This window comes from Sminthopsis crassicaudata, chromosome 1 (assembly GCF_048593235.1).
Source record: "Sminthopsis crassicaudata isolate SCR6 chromosome 1, ASM4859323v1, whole genome shotgun sequence".
Classification (NCBI taxonomy): Eukaryota; Metazoa; Chordata; class Mammalia; order Dasyuromorphia; family Dasyuridae; genus Sminthopsis; species Sminthopsis crassicaudata.
This window is the reverse complement of record NC_133617.1, coordinates 584,218,439-584,235,928: the sequence shown is the minus strand read 5'-3', so window position 1 is coordinate 584,235,928 and position 17,490 is coordinate 584,218,439. Positions and strand designations below refer to the sequence as shown.

General features: G+C 32.8%; 1 protein-coding gene across 2 annotated transcripts in view; it reads left to right on the top strand.

Annotated features, from left to right (window-relative positions):
* AP3B1 (adaptor related protein complex 3 subunit beta 1) overlaps positions 1-17,490 on the top strand; it is a 318,879-nt gene that overhangs the window by 43,462 nt on the left and 257,927 nt on the right. The window contains exon 1 of one of the 2 annotated variants that reach the window (XM_074282332.1): positions 14,880-15,067. The exons of the other annotated variant lie outside the window; for it this stretch is intronic. Coding sequence (XP_074138433.1) covers positions 14,895-15,067 — 173 coding nt within the window. The 5' untranslated portion in view covers positions 14,880-14,894. Of the gene's footprint in view, positions 1-14,879; positions 15,068-17,490 lie in introns of those variants that run through there. 2 annotated transcript variants of the gene reach the window in all.

Sequence of the window (17,490 nt, the reverse complement as noted above, 5' to 3'; positions counted from 1 at the left end):
GAGTGAAAGGTTGAATGTCAGTGAACAGATTCATTGAGTTATAGGATTGTAAAGGATTTAATCATCCTCTCATTTTACCAATGTGTAAATAAAAGTCCCAGAAGTGACATGTTCAGAAATTGCTACACAGCATGAGAGCCCAGGTTTCTTGACTCCAAGTTTATAGTACTTTTTTGGGTACAACAAAACTATTAAAGGAAATGAAATAAATTCAGATTTTCCTTATTTCTTTATTACAAACATAGTAAGCTTGCCTATGGAGAGATGATAGCAATTTATAAGTTTGGTAAGACTAGGTTTTGTATTGCAGAAAATAGCTTATGTATTTAACCAGTTAACTCTCAGGATCATGTTTTCTGGGATCATGCATTTCTTCTTTCTAAGGAAGTTCATGGAGTTTAACCTCATTTTATATTACTGATGTCTAGTAAGTTCATATGATTCACTTAAGGTGACACAGATATTAAGTGGCAGAATTGGCAGTAGAATTGAGGTTCTATTTTATTAATTTTATGTGCTCATTGTAAAATAAAATTAATTTCCTCATGTCCCCTCTCTTCCTAGCCTCCCCCCCCCCCCAATAAGCACACACTAGTATTGATAACTTTTGGCGAGAGGACCAATACTTTTACTCTTCCCTCTCAACCCTTATGGTTATTTTACTTTTTGAGTCTTTACTGACAGTTTTTAAACCTATGATAAGGAAACACTGTCCAATTAGAAATGTTTCATTCATTGTTAACATGGGAACAACTAAAAAGGAGAATTTTTTTGAAGTGTCTGTTTAAAGTGATTGAAACATTTTTAAACTTTAGTAGAGATTAAAGGTTTTTTTAAATTAAATTTTGATGATTAAACTTTTTTTTTTTTTCTTTCACATGGTCTCATATGAGTATAGAATTGGATTTTGAAGGGATTTTAAAAGTCATCTACTCCATCTCTTTCATTTGGGTAAACCAAAGAGACTGCTCTGCCTCACATTCAGTGGCAAAGTTGGTATTTGAACTCATATTTTTTTAGACTTCAGGTTCAGAAGTCTTTCTTCTGCCTTTTTTCATGTATAAAAACCAACCAGAAAGCATATCTTTCTTTGAATACAAAGAAAGATAAAATATACCATCTCGGTCCTCAAAGCTCACAGTCTAATAGAGGAGACAACATTATAGTAACTATACAGTGTATATACTTCATAAAAGAAGGGAAGGAGAGTGTTCAGTGACCTGGAAAGGCCCCCTGCAAAAAGTAGCATTTGAATCAAGTCTAGAGGGAAGCCAGGGAACCTATCAAATCAGTCACAAAGAGGCAAAAGTCAGACCCTTTTCTCAGGGAACTTTATTGTCCTGTGCGTGCGCATGTGCGTGCAAACAGATATATACAAAGCAAGCTATATATGGGATAAATAGTAAGTAATGAAAAGAGAGAAAGCACTGGAATTAAAAAGGGTTAGGGAAGGCTTCTTGTAGAAATTAGCATTGAGTTGTGACTGGCTAGAAGACAGAAGAGAAGAGGGGGAGCATTCCAGTCATAGAGGACATCTAGTGCAAAGTACGTGACAAACAGAGAGGCCAGTGGATTGCAGAATGTGGAGAAGGGAGTGAAGTATGAGAAGACTAGAAAGATAGAAAGGGGCCAGATTGAGAAGGGCATTCAGTGAAATAGATAACTTTTGTATTTGATCCTGGAGGTAACAGAAGTCACTGGAGTTTATTGAGTAGAGGACTATTATGGTCAGGCTGCACTTCAGGAAAATCACTTTGGCAGCTGAGTGGAGATTGGATTGGATCAGGGAGACTCCGTCTTGATGCAGGAACAATAATAAGAGGGTTATTATGGTAGTGCAGGCACCTATATTAGGATAGTGACTGTGTGGTTGATGAGAGACATTGTGATGGTAGAAAAAACAAGATTTGGCAGTGGTTTGGATATATGGGTGACAGAAATGGAAGATGAGAAAGGTCATGAGGCTGTTTGATTAAAAGGATGCTAGTGCTGTCAGGGATAGGAAAGTCAGAAGAAGGAAGGCTTTTTGAGGAAAGAGAACACATTCTGTTCTGGATATGTTGAATTTGGAATGCCTATAGATCAACCAATTCAAGAATCCAAAAGACAGTTGATGATGTGGATTTGAATCTGAGGAGCTTATGATTAGGTATATAGATTTGGGAGTCATCTACATAGAAATAATTGAACTTGTGAGTTCATAGAGCCTTAAGAGTCCAAGGAAGTGTCTGTGGTGACATTCCTGCTTTAATACATGGGATCTTGGATAAAGATACAGAGAAAAGACTGAGAAAAAGAGTGCCCAGACTGTTAGGAAGGGTTTTAATTGGAGACAGAAATCTCGGCCTTAGTTTTTTGTTTTGCCATGACTTCATTATTGAGCTTTCAGCAAATCATGTAACATCTCTGGTTCTCATTTTCCTCATTTGTAAAACATATGGGTTGTGCTGGATACGTATTTTTCAAACTTTTTAGTCTCGGGACCTCTTTACAGTTTAAAAACTTGAGGAACCCAAAGGGTTGTTATTTATGTGGATCCTGTATTGTTATTTTCTGTATTAGGAACTGAAACTTAAGAAAAGGTCAAGAATTTCAAGTGCATAATAATAATAAAAAATGCAAACAAAGGTGGCCTTGCTGTACTAGACCTAAAACTATATTACAAAGTAGCAATCATTAAAACCATTGGTACTGGCTAGGAAAGAGTAGTGGATCAGTGGAATAGGTTAGGTTCACAAGACACAAAAGTCAATGACTAAACTCAAAGACTCCAGCTTCTGGGGGAAGAACTCACTGTTTGACAAAACTCTATCCACTGCACCATCTAGTTGCCCCTCTAAAACACTATTGATTAGAGAAATCCAAATTAAACAATTCTTAGGTACCACTTCACATCTCTCAGATTGGCTAAGATGATAGGAAAATATAATGATAAATATTGGAGGGGATGTAGGAAAACTTGGACACTAATGCCTTGCTGATGGAGTTGTGAATTGGTTTTAACCATTCTGTGGAGCAATTTGAAACTAAAGCACTGTCAAACAATCCATACCCCATACTGCTTGATCTAGCAGTGTTTCTACTGAGTCTATATCCCAAAGAGATCATAAAAAAAGGAAAAGAACCCACATGTGCAAAAATGTTTGTAGAGGCAAAGAATTGGAGAGTGACTCTCAGTTGGGGAATAGCTGAATAGGTTATGATATACAAATGTAATGAAATATTATTTTCTATAAGAAATAATGAGCAGGCTGATTTCAGAAAAGCCTAGAAAGACTTAACATGAATGATACTAAGTTAAGTGAGCAGAACCAAGAGAACACTATGTATAGTAACAAGATTATGTGATGATCAGTTGTGATGTACTTGGCTCTTTTCAACAATGAGGTGATTGCCAATTTCAATAGACTTGTGATAGAAAGTGCCATCCACATCCAGAGAGAGAAAACTATGGAGACTGAATGTGGATCAAAGCATAGTATTTTCACCTGTTGTTATGTTGTTGTTATTTGTTTGTTTGCTTTTTGCTTTTTTTCCTTTTGACCTGTTTTTTTTTTTTTTTTGTACAACATGATGAATATGAAAATATACTTAGAAGAATTGTACATGTTTAACCTATTTTGGATTGCTTGCTGTCTTGGGGAGAATGTGAGGGTAAAGAGAGGGAGAAAAATGTTTTGCAAAGGTGAATGTTGAAAATATCATTGTATGTATTTGGAAAAATGAAATACTATTAAAGAATAAAAAGGAAATAAAACTCCATAATGGAGAACACTTAAAAAAAATCCTAAAACTGACATTTAATTTTTTTGTTTAAGGGTTTGTATGAAAATGAAAAAAGCATGATTTAATCTGTACTCAGTTCATCGATTCTCTTTGGAGGTGGATAGTATTTTAAAATTGATATTTAAAATACTTATTAATTCATTTAAAATAACAAGCTCATTACATGTAACAACCTTTTTATTTATTTCCTACTATTTATATCATCAAGGGTACATAGTAGCAACAAGGATACTGCAGATACCAAGAACTAGGGCATCAAGATAATTATTATTATATTTTCTTTCTTGTGACTTATTGAAACTATTGTCTCTTTTCTTATTTTGTTTTATTCTATTTTCAGTTTAATTTTTTAGTCTTAAATGCCAGCAAAAAGAGCATTTCAATATAAAAAGAATTTCTGTTTGAAATAGCCTATTTCTTTTTTTATGTTTTTAAGTAAATTTTATTTCATTACTTTCAAAACTGCTTTGCCTGCCTATGCTTCCTTTTGTACTTCCTTCTATTTACTTGTATACACTTTAAAAAATGTAACCAGTAGACTCCCTTGTTTTTTACAGTATCATCATTGCTACTTTGTTCTTTCTTGAACTTCTCCCTGAAATAACAACAACAACAAAAAATTCAAAAACCAAACACAACCCATCTTTTGAATAATAAACACGATCAAGCAAAACTTAAGTAAATTTCCATTTGTATCTAGTGTTGATTTCCTTTTTGTCAGAGGTTGGTAACATTTTTTATCTTAGGTTCTTGGGAGGTGTTATTAGTAATTTTTAAAATCAGAATTCTTAAGTTTTTCAAAGTTATTATTATTGCCTTTTCTACATTGTTGAGATCTTTGTATGTATGGTTCTTTTGGTTTTGCTCACTTTACTAAGCATTTGTTTCTAATTCTCAGGATTCTCTAAAATAATTTCTCTCCCTCTTTTTAAAGTATTTATTTAAAACGTCAATACAATATAGAAAAAAAAAACAGATTGTCACTTGTATAGCAGAATGTAAGGGAGGATTCAAAATATGTAACAATAAATTTCCATTTCAAGAAAGTATATGCATAATAATAGAAGACATTGTATTCAGAACTGTTCCTCTTTCCTTTCTTGTAGATTTTCTTTTGTTCTCTGTGGTGCCATTTTTGCTTTATTCTTCTTTCCTCCTTTTCTTCTCCCCCCTCTCCCCACTTTCCCTAAGTAGGCTATAGTTAAGTATTGATATATTTATTGTTTGCATATATATATATATATATATATATATATATATATATATATATATACACACATATACACACATATACACACATATACACACATATACACACCATACACCTAATGGTAGGGTCAATGCCCAGTAAAATATTACTCAGTGTCTGAATGGCACCCCCATTGCCTTAGTAATCTCTGCTAATATGCTCTGGTAACTCACTTTGTACACCTGTGGTGCCACCAAATTTTGGCTTGAGTTCATCTCTCTAATACTCCCACTCACAGGCCATTGTATTTCACTCCCAACTTCTGGATACCACTTGACAAGTGTCCCTGGATTTGGACTTTAAAATTGCAGCCTTGGTCTGCTAAATCTCTTTCTGTTTAAGGACTCCCAACCTACTTTCAATAAATCAAAAGAAGGGAGAAATGATGCGATCCCCAGTTCCTGGGTGCAGGTGGCAGAGAAGAACTGGAGCATTGATGGACTTGCTCCCTGGGGCAGGCAGGAAGGGGCACTGATAGGAACCAGTTTAGCCTCATAGTCCCACTCTCTGTGGAGGTGATCAGAAATTCCAGTTATGTCAAACCTTTGAGGTTAAATCTCCCCTGTAAAGCTGTCCATGCATCATGCCATTTTTGCTGAATCCCTTTTGGAGTTACAGCCCACACAGCACTGCCTTGTGGTCTTTCTCCTGGCCACTTTCCCATGGCGGGTATGCCTCTCCTCTCACCCCCCCCCCCCCATGCTTCATGGTATCTCTCCTCTCAACCTCCCACTATGTCTTCTTCTAGCTAACTAACTTTTTTAGAGTGCTCCTAGCTAAGGGCATACTCAGTTTGATTTATAAATGTGTACATCCTTTCTTCTGGCTTATTGTGAGTTTCATTAAGGAACCTTGACTTTTCCATCATTAAGAAGTCCTTATACTAATACCTCTTATTAAATAAATTAATTAATTGGCAAAGAAGATAGAATCCCACCATTAAAACACATTATGGGAACATGGAAGAACAGGGTTCATCTTCAAAGGGAGACACTTTAATTAAAAAAGCTTCTACCCCAAAGAGTATTGTTAAATGGCTCTCTTTTCAGAGGGAATTTATAAAAGAACTCAAAAAGAACTTAAAAATCAAATGACAGACATTGAGGAAAAACAAAAAAAGATCCAAGTAAAACAAGATTATGAAAAAAAGTTAGCCAATTAGAAAAGGAGGTAGAGTCTCAAAAATTTGAAAATTAAAATTGGGCAAGAATTGGGCCAGTGAAGCTATGAGAGACCAAGAAATAACAAAACAGATTATAAAGAATGAGAAAATAGAACAGAATGTTAAGTAACTTTTAAGAAAAACAACAGGTCTGGAGAACCCATCAAGAAGATAAAATATAAGAATAATTGAATTGCCAGAAAGTTGGGACCAAAAGAAACCTTGACACAATAATACAGGAAATAATCCAAGAAAATTGTCCTGGAGTGATAGAATATGAGGGAAAAGTAGAAATAGAAAAAAATCTACTGATCACCTCAAAGAAGTCCTTTGTGGAAAACACATAGGAATATTATTGCCAGATTTTGAAACTCCCAGATCAAAAAAACTTGCAAGAAACAAGAAAAAAAAACCATTCAAATATGCTAGAGTGATAATAAGAGTTGTACAAAATTTATCAGCAAGCTCCAATGAAAGACTGCAGGTCCTGGAATCATATCTACCAAAAATCAAAAGGAGTAGGTTTGTGGCCAAAAATATCATATTTAGCAAAAATTATCTGTAATTTTGAATGAGAAAAAATGAACTTTCAAAGAGCTTGCAGATTTTCAGGATTTTCTACCAACCAAACCCTTACTTAACAGAAAATTTAACATATAAAAGCCAATATCAAAGATCAGTTTTAAGGAACTCAGTATGGACAGACTGTTTAAGCAAAGGGTGAGGAGCAGAATTTAATTAAAGAGTCAACAGGGGAGTCAAGATGTGTGTATATATGTGTGTGTGGGGGTATGAGTGTGAATATGCATGTATGTATATATCTACATGTGCATACATACTTTTTTTTTATTTAGAATTTTTTTCCCACAGTATATATGCATGAGTAATTTTTTTTTATAATATTATCCCTTGTATTCATTTTTCCAAATTATCCCCCCCTCCCTCCACTCTCTCCCCCTGATGACAGGCAATCCCATACATTTTACGTGTGTTACAATAAAATATATCTTTTCTTAAGTATAGTTTTCTTGGTAATAATGAAGGAGGTGAAAGGGGGAAAAGTAAAGTAAAAAAAGGTATGCAGCAGAGAACCAAAAAACAATTTATAAGGAAGTAAAGAAAAAAATGGACATTTGTGAATACAATTTCTTCTATTAATATATATTCTCTCTGATTTTCTTCTGGGCACATAACAAACAATGTTCTCTTTTGTTTTGTATTCCTTTTCTGTTTTTCTTTTTTCTTACTCTTTTTTTTTTTCAAATAAAATGCATTTAAAAAAATAAAATCGCTTTTGGGGGAATCATTGGTGAATATTTTTCTATTTCTACTTTTTCTTCTTCTATTACTTTGGATATTTTAAAAAAACATTTCTTGTGTTATTGTATCAAGGCTTCTTTTTTGGTCATAACTGTCAGGTAATCTGATTATTCTTATGTTTTCTCTTTTTGACCTATTTTCCAGATCTATTTTTCTTTTAATTTTCAATAGCATTTTATTTTTCTAAATACATGTAGTTTTCACCATTCATTTGTGTTCTAAGACTTTGTTCCAAAATTTTTTCCCTTCCCTCTTTTTTCCCCCCTCTCCAAAACATTCAGCAATCTGATATAGGTTAAATATGTGGAATCCTTTTAAACATGTTTTCATATTTGTTATTTTGTGCACGAAAAATTAGACCAAAAGGTAAACAACCATGAGAAAGAAAATAAAGAAACAAAAAAGATAGACACTATGCTTTGATCCACATTCAGTCTCTATACTGTTCTTTCTAGTTGTGGATGGCATTTTTCATCCCAAGTCTGTTGGAATTGTCTTGAACATTGTTGAGAAGAACCAAGTCTATCACAGTTGATCATCACACAATCTTGTAATTACTATATATAATGTTCTCTTGGTTCTCTTCACTCAACATCAGTTCATGTAAATCTTTCCAGGTTTTTCGGAAATAAGCTTGCTAATTGTTTCTTATAGAATAATAACATTCCATTACATTTATATACCATAACTTATTCAACCATTCCCTAACAAAGGGATATCCACAGAATTTCCAGTTCCCTGTCACTACAAAAACTGCTGCTATATATTTTTGTACATGTGGGTCCTTTTCCCTCTTTTATGATCAATTTGGGATATAGAGCAGTAAAGACACTGCCAAATCAAAGGGTATATACAATTTTATTGCGTTCTAAGGATAGTTCCAAATTGCTTTCTAGGAAGGTTGAGTCCCTTTTAACTGGCAAAAATGTTATCTTTTTAGGCTTCTCTTGGGTTTTGTGTTCCTATTAAATTGTGCTCTTTTCATTACAGGTGCTTTTCTTCCTTTTCTTCCCTTTCTTCCCTTTCTCATCATAGGATTTTCTCTTGAATTTCTGGGGTAAAACATTCTTGCCTGGAAAGCACATATTTTCCTTTTGAAATGTCATAGAACAAGACCTTTAGGTTGTAGTTGCAGTTTGTACATGTTATGGAATTACCCCAAAATCTAATTTAGGAGGAAGTATCTCTGAATTTATTATAATGCTTATAATCATCTTACATGGTTTATTCATTTTTCCAACCTTAATTCTGGAATAAGGCCTTTAAGTCCTTAACCTTAGTCCTTAAGTGCTTTTGGGTGGAGTGCTTATCTCTGCCTGGTCTCATTATGATCATCTAGGTTCTTGCACTTAATCAAAGTATGCCCCCTTGCATCTTTGAGGTTGGGAGTGTTGCTCTTCTACATCCTGTGAGATGCCCAGTAAGATAGTATTAGAGATCTTGGAGCTCTCAAATTTAGGATGTCCCCTGCCATGGCCAGACTGGAAACAAAGTGTATTCTCATTTTTTGGCATATGACTAAACAAGTTGTAGTACATAAATAATAATGGAATAATTCTGTGTTGTAAAAACCAATAAACAGAAAGAATCCAATATGAGGAGATATATGTGAATTGATGGCAAGTGAGATAAGCAGATCTAAGAAAACAACATTCACAATGATTTATAGAAGTGTAAATGGAAGGATTTTTCAAAAATTGAAACATTGTAATACACTTATGAGCAAGGTCATTGCTAGAGAAAGAAAGAAGAAAATGCTTATCTTGATATGCTTGAAATATGATCTCATCAGTTTGGGGTCTAAGAATGAATAACTTAAGCACGCAGTTGGGTATAGAAATTTACCTAACCCTATAAAGAAGTATGAGGAGAAAGAGGAACAGAAAAGGGAGGGACAGGATAGGATATAGGGCAGAAACTCAAAGGAAAAAAGTAAGAGAAGAGGGGAAAGGTTGATAGAAGATAAGGTAATAGGTGAAATGGGCTTAAAGAAAAAACACATTACTAAGAGAAGAAGAGAGGGGGTGATAGGATATAAAATAGTGGGTGGGGTTGGTTAAAACAAAACAAAACAAAACAAAACACACTACTGAGGATTGGGTGAAAAGAGAGAACAACAGTATATACCAGGAGAAAAGAGGATGGAAGGAAATACAGAATTGATAATCATAACTATGAATGTAAATGGGATAAACTCTTCCATAAAATGGAAGCGAATAGCAGAGTGGTGCAAAAACCAGAATCCTACAATATGATGTTTACAAGAAACACATTTGATACAGAGAGACACATGCAAAATAAACCAAAAGGCTGGTACAGAATTTATTATGTGTCATCTGAAGTTAAAAAAAAAAAAAAAGCAGAGGTAATAATTCTGATCTCAAATAAAGCATAAGTAAAAATAGATCTTATTTAAAAAGATAAGGAAGTAAAGTATATCTTGATAAAGGGTACCATAAATAATGAAGTAATGAGAATATTAAATGTGTATGCATCAAGTAGTAGAACAGGCAGATGTTTAGAGAAGATTTTAAGACAATAGACAACCAAAAAATTCTAGTGGGGACCTCAACTATCCTCTCAGAATCAGACAGTTCTAACCACAAAGTAAACATGAAAGAAACTGGGAAGGTTAATGGGATCTTAGAAACCCAACATGTGATAGATTTGTGGAAAAAATTGAATAGGGACATAAAGGAATATATCTTTTTCTTGGTAGTACATGGCATCTACACAAAAATTAATCATATATTAGGACATAAAGTTTCACAATTAAATGCAGAAAGGCAGAAATAATAAATGCTTCTTTTTGAGACCACAATGCAATAAAAATTATATTCAATAAAGGGCCAGGGAAGGATAGACTAAAAATCAATTGGAAATTAAATAATTAGTTCTAAAGAATGAGTAGGTCAAACAACAAATCACAGAAGCAATCCTTAATTTTATTCAAAAGAATGACAATAATGAGACAATATACCAAAATCTATGGAATGCAGCCAAAGCAGTTCTTAGGGGTAATTTTACATCTTTAAATAGCTACATGAATAAAATAGAGAAAGAGGAGATCAATGAATTAGGTATGCAACTAAAAAGGCAAAAAAAAAAAAAATAAATAAAGAAGAACAAATTAAAACTGCCCAATTAAACTAAGAATACTATTGAACTAATAAATAAAACCAAGAGTTGGTTTTATTAAAAAACCCCAACAAAATAGATAAATCTTTGGTTAATTTCATAAGAAAAAGGAAAGAAAAAAAAATCACTAGGATCAAAAATGAAAAGGGTAAACTTACCACCAGTGAAAAAAGAAATTAAAGCAATAATTAGGATCTGTTTTACCCAACTGTATGGCATCAAGTCTGGCAATTTAACTGAAATGGATGAATATTTACAAAAATATAAGTTGCCCAGGTTAATAGAAATGGAAATAAATTACTTAAATAGTCCCATTTTTGAAAAAGATATTGAAGAAGTCATTAATGAAGTCCCTAAGAAAAAATCTCCAGGACCAGATGGGTTCACAAGTGAATTCTGTTAAACATTTAAAGAACAGTTAATTCCAGTACTATGTAAAGTATTTGGAAAAATAGGTAAAGAAGGGGTACTGACACATTCCTTCTGTGATACAAATATGATACTAATACCTAAACAGGAAGAGGCAAAACAGAGAAAGAAAATTACAGATCAATATCCCTAATAAATATTAATGCAAAAATTTTAAATAAAATATTAGCAAGGAGATTTCAGCAACTCATCAGCAGGATAATATACTATGACCAAGTGGGATTTATAACAGAACTACAGGACTGGTTCAATATCAGGAAAACTATTACTATAATTGAACTCAAGAACTATATGAACACAATTATAAAACACTTCTCACACAAATAAAGTCAGATCTAAATAGTTAGAAAAATATCAGTTGTCCTTGGCTAGGCCAAACTAATGTAATAAAAATGATAATTCTGTGTAAATTGGTCTACTTGTTCAGTGCCATACCAATCAAATTGCCAAATCATTATTTTATAGAAAAAAAATAACAACAAAATTCATCGGGAGAACAAAAAGGTCAAGAATTAATGAAGAAAATTACAAAGGATGGTGGCTTAGCAATACCAAACCTAAAACTATAATATAAAGCATCAATCATCAAAACCATTTGACACTAAGAAATAGAGTGATGGATCAGTGGAATAGATTAGATACAGATGACACAATAATCAAGGGCCATTACTATCTAGTATTTGATAACCCCTCAGACTTCAGCTTCGGGAATAAGAAGTAACTATTTGACAAAAATTGCTGGTAAAACTGAAAAATAGTATTTCAGAAATTAGACATAGACCTACATCTCACACCCCATACCAAAATAAGGTCAAAATGGATATGTGATTTGGGCATAAAGGATGATGCCATAAAAAAATTAGGGGAACAAGGATAATTTACTTACCAGATATTTGGAGAAGGGAGGAATTTATGACCAAAAAAGAGCCAGCAAACATTTTGAAAAGTAAAATGGACAACTTTGATTACCTTAAACTAAAAAGTTTTTGCACAAATAAAACCCACAGAAACAAAGTCAAAAGGGAAGTACAGAGCTGGGAAAAATTATCTTTATAGCCTGTATTTCTAATATAGATGTCATTTCTAAAATATGTAAAGAATTGTATCAAATTTATAAGAATACAAGTCATTCCCCAATTGATAAATGGTCAAAGTATATGAGCAGATAATTTTCAGATGATGAAATTAAAGCCATCAATAATCATATGAAAAATTGCTCTAAATCATTATTGATTAGAGAAATGTAAATCAAAACAACTCTGAAGGACTACCTCATACCTCTCTGATTGGCTAAGATGACAGGAAAAACTAATGATAAATGTTGGAGGGGATGTGGGAAAATTGGGACACTAATACCTTGTTGGTGGAACTGTGAACTGATCCAACCTTTCTGGAGAGCAATCTAGAAAGGGCTATAAAATGTGCAGTACCCTTTGACCCAGCAATGCTAGTCATTACTGAGTCTGTATCCTGGATTATGAAAATCATAAAGGACGGAAAAGGACCCACATGTCCAAAAAATGTTTGTAGCAGCTCTTTTTTTGCTGGCAAAGCTTTAGAAAAGGAGTGGATTGCTCAGCTGCTGGGGAATAGCTTGAACAAGTTATGGTACATGAAGGAATTGCAATATTCTTGTTCTATAAGAAATGATGAACAAACTGATTATAGAAAGGCCTGGAAAGATTTACATGATCTGATGCTGAGCAAAACAAACAGAATCAGGAATATATTGTACACAATAACAGCAGGAATATGTGATTAACTATGAAAGACTTTGTTTTTCTCTATGGTTCAATGATCCAACCCAATCCAATTGACTTTGATTAGAAAATGCCAAATGCATCCAGAAAAAGAACTATGGAGATTGAACACAAATCAACACATGTTATGTTCCCTTCTTTTTTCTGTTGTTTTTTTTTTTTTTTCTCTGCCATGGTTTTTCTCTTTTGCTCTGATTTTTCTCTCCTAGCATGATTCATAAAGTGTGTTAAAATAAACCAATTAAAAAAAAGAAGGCTAGGTAGCAATTGAGGCAAAGACCTCTTTTACCTCATTTAAAAAAATCTAAGTAAATAAATGAATGAATCTGGGAGGGAAAGACCCTCAGGGTTAAAAAAAAAAAAAAAGAACTATTATAATATACTTATGTGCAAAGTCATTAGTAGAGAAAGAAAGAAGAAAAATGCATTAACCTCCCTCCCCTTTTTTTTCCTGAGACAATTGGAGTTAAGTGACTTGCCCAGGGGTCACACAGCTAGGTAGTGTTAAGTGTCTGAGACCTGATTTGAATTCAGGTCCTCCTTACTTTGGTACTGGTGCCCTATCTACTGTGCCACCTAGCTGTCCACTGTATCTCTCCTTTTGCAGAGTTTGAGAACTTAGGGAACAGAGCATGCTATGAATTCTTGGTTTTTATATTTAGTTTTGTTAAACTTCTTTTTCTCTTTTTTATTCTTTATTGGAGATTGGGGAAGAATATATTTGAAATGAGGATGATACAAGCACAAGAGATGTCAATAAAAAAGAATAGGCATCTGGATGAATGTTATTTTCTTCCTTTCATTGTCATTGCCTTTGTTCGCGCAGTTCACAAATTTCTCTTCCTCCTGCTACCTCTCCTATCTCTAACTGATAAAAGGGATAAATCAACTCATTTCTGTTTCCTGGCAGGTAGTAATTGATCTCTTTCCCACCTCAGCGCAAGATTTTGTAATTTTCTTGTGCATTTAATATATTCTGATATGTACTGTAGTTATTGTATAATTATTTTGTTATGGCTATTAGATATTTGTTATGGCAATCTCTTTGAGGACACAATGAATTTTTAAAATCTTCTTGCAGAACCTTTTAGAGTGGTAAACACAGAATAGATATAGTCACTTACCTTAGCAGAATTGAACAAGAGATGTTCTATGGGAAATTTGATAGTTATGGTAGAGAAAAATCCAGAGAAGCACAGGATAGTAAGATTTTGAGCTGGGAGGTATTTTAGAAATGATCTGGGTGAATGTCTTTCTAGATGAGGAAACTGAGGACAAAGATTGACCTCTAAAAATCATACAGTTAAGTAAGTAGTATTAAAATTGTACTTAGACCATTCATTGAATATAGATCAGTAGAAATGAAAAAGCTGGAGTAATGAGAGAAAATAAGACTATATCATCTAACCCTTTCAGCTTACAGGTAAGGAAACTGAGGCATGGAGAGATTAAATGACTTGACAAAAATCATATTACGTAAGATAGTAAATGCCAAAAATCAGGATTTGGACCCTGGTTCTTAGACTTCAAATTCCCAACTCTTTCCAGGAGGAGCCATAGCATAGCAGAAACCATAAAAGAGCCACTATCAATAATTTCCAGCATTCATTTCTTGTCTTTACTTAGTGAGGTAAAGGTTGTTTAAAAAAAGACTTGGTGAACTGGTTTATTAAATCTTTTGAAAACAAGTTTTGTTTGGGTTTTCTTTATAGATGAAACTAGTTGAATTTATGATATTTTGTAACCTGGTACTTGTTACAAGTATCTTGATATTTTGGTGTTTGTTAAGAATAAAAATTATTTCCTGTTCTACCACGCAGTGTGAGGGATCAAAAAGTTTTTTACAAACTGCCTATCTTTGTTTACTTACTTAGGGAAGTTGATAAGAAATTCTATTAAAGGAAAATGACCTTTGAAAATTATTAAATATTTTTGATGGCATTTGCACACTGAAGGGAGTGTGTATCCTGTGGAAATCTTAAGAGTTTAATAACCTTTTATAATTAAATTTCTAATGAAACAATCATTTGACTTCTCCTAATTCAAAATAATGGAAGAAGATTTTTCATTCCTGGATCATTTTAGTGCAGTATCTTCTACAGTTAAATCTGTTTTGGGATTAGCAGAGAGCCTGCAAGTTACACTGAAATCTGAACCTACTGTTGAAGAGAAAGGGCTCATAGATGCTGTTATTGAACCAGTTGAATATACTTTTATTATTAGGTAAGTGTTTGGATTTTTCTAAATTATTCAGAGAAGTAGCCTTTCAAAAATATGATAATATAACTGGAGATTTTTTTTTGGCCCTTATGATTAACTTTAAAAAGGATAAATGATGATTAATGACCAAATAGTTAAAGACAAGAGGAGAATTTGATCTTCTTCATTATTTTTGCTTGATAAATTTGTTTCAGAATGTTTTTATGTGCTCATTTTTCAATATAAGATAATTTATCAAAGTACTTTAAATATAATACTTAGGAAAATGTGAAATTTCAAAGTATATTGTGGGGAAGGTTAAAAGAGCAGTGAAAGCATTTGTATTAGATAATGGAATAAACAGTTCCTTTCAGATATTTTTTGGAGTTGATTATTAAAGTTTTTTGTTACCCTCTGAGATTGTCAACCTTTTTCTTCTAAGGGAACACTTCATTTAGTAAAGAGTAATATTAAATCTATGAATATCTTAAAGGTGAAAAACCATTTAAGTCTGAATCAGACCTGATTTTCATTTTTGCATTAAGAAATTAGTAGTTGCATGTAGTGTACCTCTGTGCTTTTAAAAATATAAGTTGCAAATACACACACAGCTAGCTCTGTTTAGTACTTTAATATGATAAAAGATCAACATTTTTTATTTTTAATATACTGAGTCTATGAAAATTCAGTATTATAACTACATTGAGAAGTTGGAAATTTCTAATTCATATATAAAACATGAATAGAAAAATGTACAGTCTGTTTTTTGATATATTCACCATATAGATTCCCTATAGTATAAAATAATCCTAAGTGCTGAATTAAGGAAACAACTTTTTTGTTCCCCTACACAATTCTGTCTCTGTCACCTCTTCCTAACTTCTTAAACTAAGGCATATTTGTTTTTTTCTCTAGATTAAAAATCACTTCTCATCTCCAATCTTTGTTGCCAGATTTTCAGTTTTCCACCTGGATGGAGATTTAACTCATTGTTTGATTTCACTTTTGAAATTAAGACTCTTTTATTTTCTATGCCACATGTACTAGTAGTAGTACATTACAACTGCACACACACATACAGACACTCACACACATATACACATACATATTATATTTATGCACATATTGTTTCAGTAACTTTGAGGTTGTCTTGAATATTGGTGACAGAGGAATTAGTTTTTTTTTTTTTTTTTTTTTTAAATCCTTATGGCAGTCTATCTTTCCTTACTAGAATAAATTGAAATTGTTTCTTTTAAGTTAAAAATATTCTCAATTCCAAATTTCTTATGTGTATCATTTAATATGTGTGTTACATATCATGGGTGAGTAAAGATTATTTTTGACAGGGAATTTTGAGTTTTAGTTTCCTCAACTGCAAAGTGAAAGGAGGATCTAGGCACGATCCAAGATCCCTTCTACTCCAAAAATCTTTGTGATTCTATTACATGAATTTTTGTTCCCATGATTTCATGGTGTTTAATAGAACAAATTTTTTTCATAGTAACAAATAGATTAGAGTTTTTGTTTTTTTTCCTCTTTGAAGTATTCATTGGAGAACAGGATTTTTCTAAACTTTGTTTATTTAGAAAAGGAAAGGGTGGTGTTTAGAATCAGAATTTAGAACAGGATATTGACTTTTTTTCCACTTAGAAATTGCTCTGGTTTTGTGTAAAGGCCTGTGGAAAAGTCGTCTTATTAATTTAGATATATTCCACAGAAGACATTTAAAATTGCTGTAGCTAAGTGGCATCCCCTATTTACTCCTCTATTTTTTAATAAGCAGATATGTTATTGCTCCATGTAACTCTGCTGTTAGAATGATGTATATTCAGCAATATGGCTTACCTCAGCCATTGTTGTCATTTTCTTTTCTGATAACTCCTTTTGATTCAGAGACTGGTGGATTATAGTTTAGCAGCCCTGAACAAGTCAGTCACTTTTCTTTGTTCTTTGATTTTAATTTTCTAAGTTGAGATGGCAATATTGTAGAGTGAAGTGAGGTAATTAATGGAAGTACTTTTTATTACACAAAAGCTGAATACAAAATGTAAAATGATGTTTAGCTAACAGCATCATTCATCTTTACTTTTTTCCATTTTCTGAGAGAGCTGTCAATAAGTAATGAGACAGTTAAGAGTAAAATAAGGAGAAGAAAGGGACTTGAGCAATGTACCTATGATTTATTGAAAATAAGTTATGAAGGAAGATTATGTCAATAAAAACCTATAAATATTCATTAATTTAGAAACTTTTAATTGGGGTTGGTTTTTTTCCTTATTATTTAGAGTAGACTGATGTTTCTTTTTATCCATTAACAATGACCAAATCAATAGTGTAAGCAAGAGGGACTATTTCATAGCAAATATTTAGCTTACTTAAAAAAAAAGCATTTACTCCAAAGTTTCAGATACTTGAGCCAACATTCATTTGCAGAGAATATGCAAGCA